The sequence below is a fragment of the Cetorhinus maximus genome, chromosome 32 (genome assembly GCF_964194155.1).
Source record: "Cetorhinus maximus chromosome 32, sCetMax3.hap1.1, whole genome shotgun sequence".
NCBI lineage: Eukaryota > Metazoa > Chordata > Chondrichthyes > Lamniformes > Cetorhinidae > Cetorhinus > Cetorhinus maximus.
Genome location: NC_135910.1, coordinates 14,581,174 through 14,582,197, shown reverse-complemented (window position 1 = coordinate 14,582,197; position 1,024 = coordinate 14,581,174). Strand labels below are relative to the sequence as shown.

At 54.7% G+C, this 1,024-nt stretch overlaps 1 protein-coding gene across 1 annotated transcript in view; it reads right to left on the bottom strand.

Annotated features, from left to right (window-relative positions):
- Positions 1-596: 596 nt before the first annotated feature.
- Positions 597-1,024, bottom strand: part of LOC144671298 (MAP/microtubule affinity-regulating kinase 4-like) — a 60,224-nt gene continuing 59,796 nt past the window's right edge. The window contains exon 3 of the mRNA XM_078533108.1: positions 597-671. Coding sequence (XP_078389234.1) covers positions 597-671 — 75 coding nt within the window. The remainder of the gene's footprint in view (positions 672-1,024) is intronic.

Below are 1,024 nucleotides of genomic sequence, written 5' to 3'. Positions count from 1 at the left end.
CCAGGCCCCAAACCAGCTCCAACTCCCAGGCCCCAAACCAGCTCCAACTCCCAGGCCCCAAACCAGCTCCAACTCCCAGGCCCCAAACCAGCTCCAACTCCCAGGCCCCAAACCAGCTCCAACTCCCAGGCCCCAAACCAACTCCAACTCCCAGGCCCCAAACCAGCTCCAACTCCCAGGCCCCAAACCAGCTCCAACTCCCAGGCCCCAAACCAACTCCAACTCCCAGGCCCCAAACCAACTCCAACTCCCAGGCCCCAAACCAGCTCCAACTCCCAGGCCCCAAACCAGCTCCAACTCCCAGGCCCTAAACCAGCTCCAACTCCCAGGCCCCAAACCAACTCCAAATCCCAGGCCCCAAACCAACTCCAAATCCCAGGCCCCAAACCCCAGGCCTCCAGGCCCCAAACCAGCTCCAACTTCCAGGCATGCACATACACACACAATCGCCCCCATGTGATTGGTAAAGACTTGGACTGGGATTATTTGGGAGGGGGTCACTCAGGTGGTCTAAATGTGGAGACCAAATTAGAGCCTCATTTCAGGCTCGGATACATTTTCCTTCACCACCATTGCCACAATGGAACAACAGTTCATTAACCAATGCCATCTCCTACCTTCTGTAGGCTGGTTGGGTTCAGTTGGGTTTTGTCGATGATTTTTATTGCTACCTGGAGCAAAACAGAAAAAAGAAAAGTTTAGACAAGTCTGGCACATCTCTTTCTCCGAGGGAGGCTAAATGAATCAATGGAATGGCAGGCCACAGTATCAAGGAGCTTAGGGAATGGCAGGGAATGGCGGGTCACAATACCAAGGAGCTTAGGGATTGGCAGGGAATGGCGGGTCACATTTCCAAGGAGCTCACGGATTGGCAGGGAATGGCTGGTCACAGTTCCAAGGAGCTTAGGGATTGGCAGGGAATGGCTGGTCACAGTACCAAGGAGCTCACGGATTGGCAGGGAATGGCTGGTCACAGTTCCAAGGAGCTTAGGGAATGGCTGGTCACAGTTCCAAGGAGTTTAGG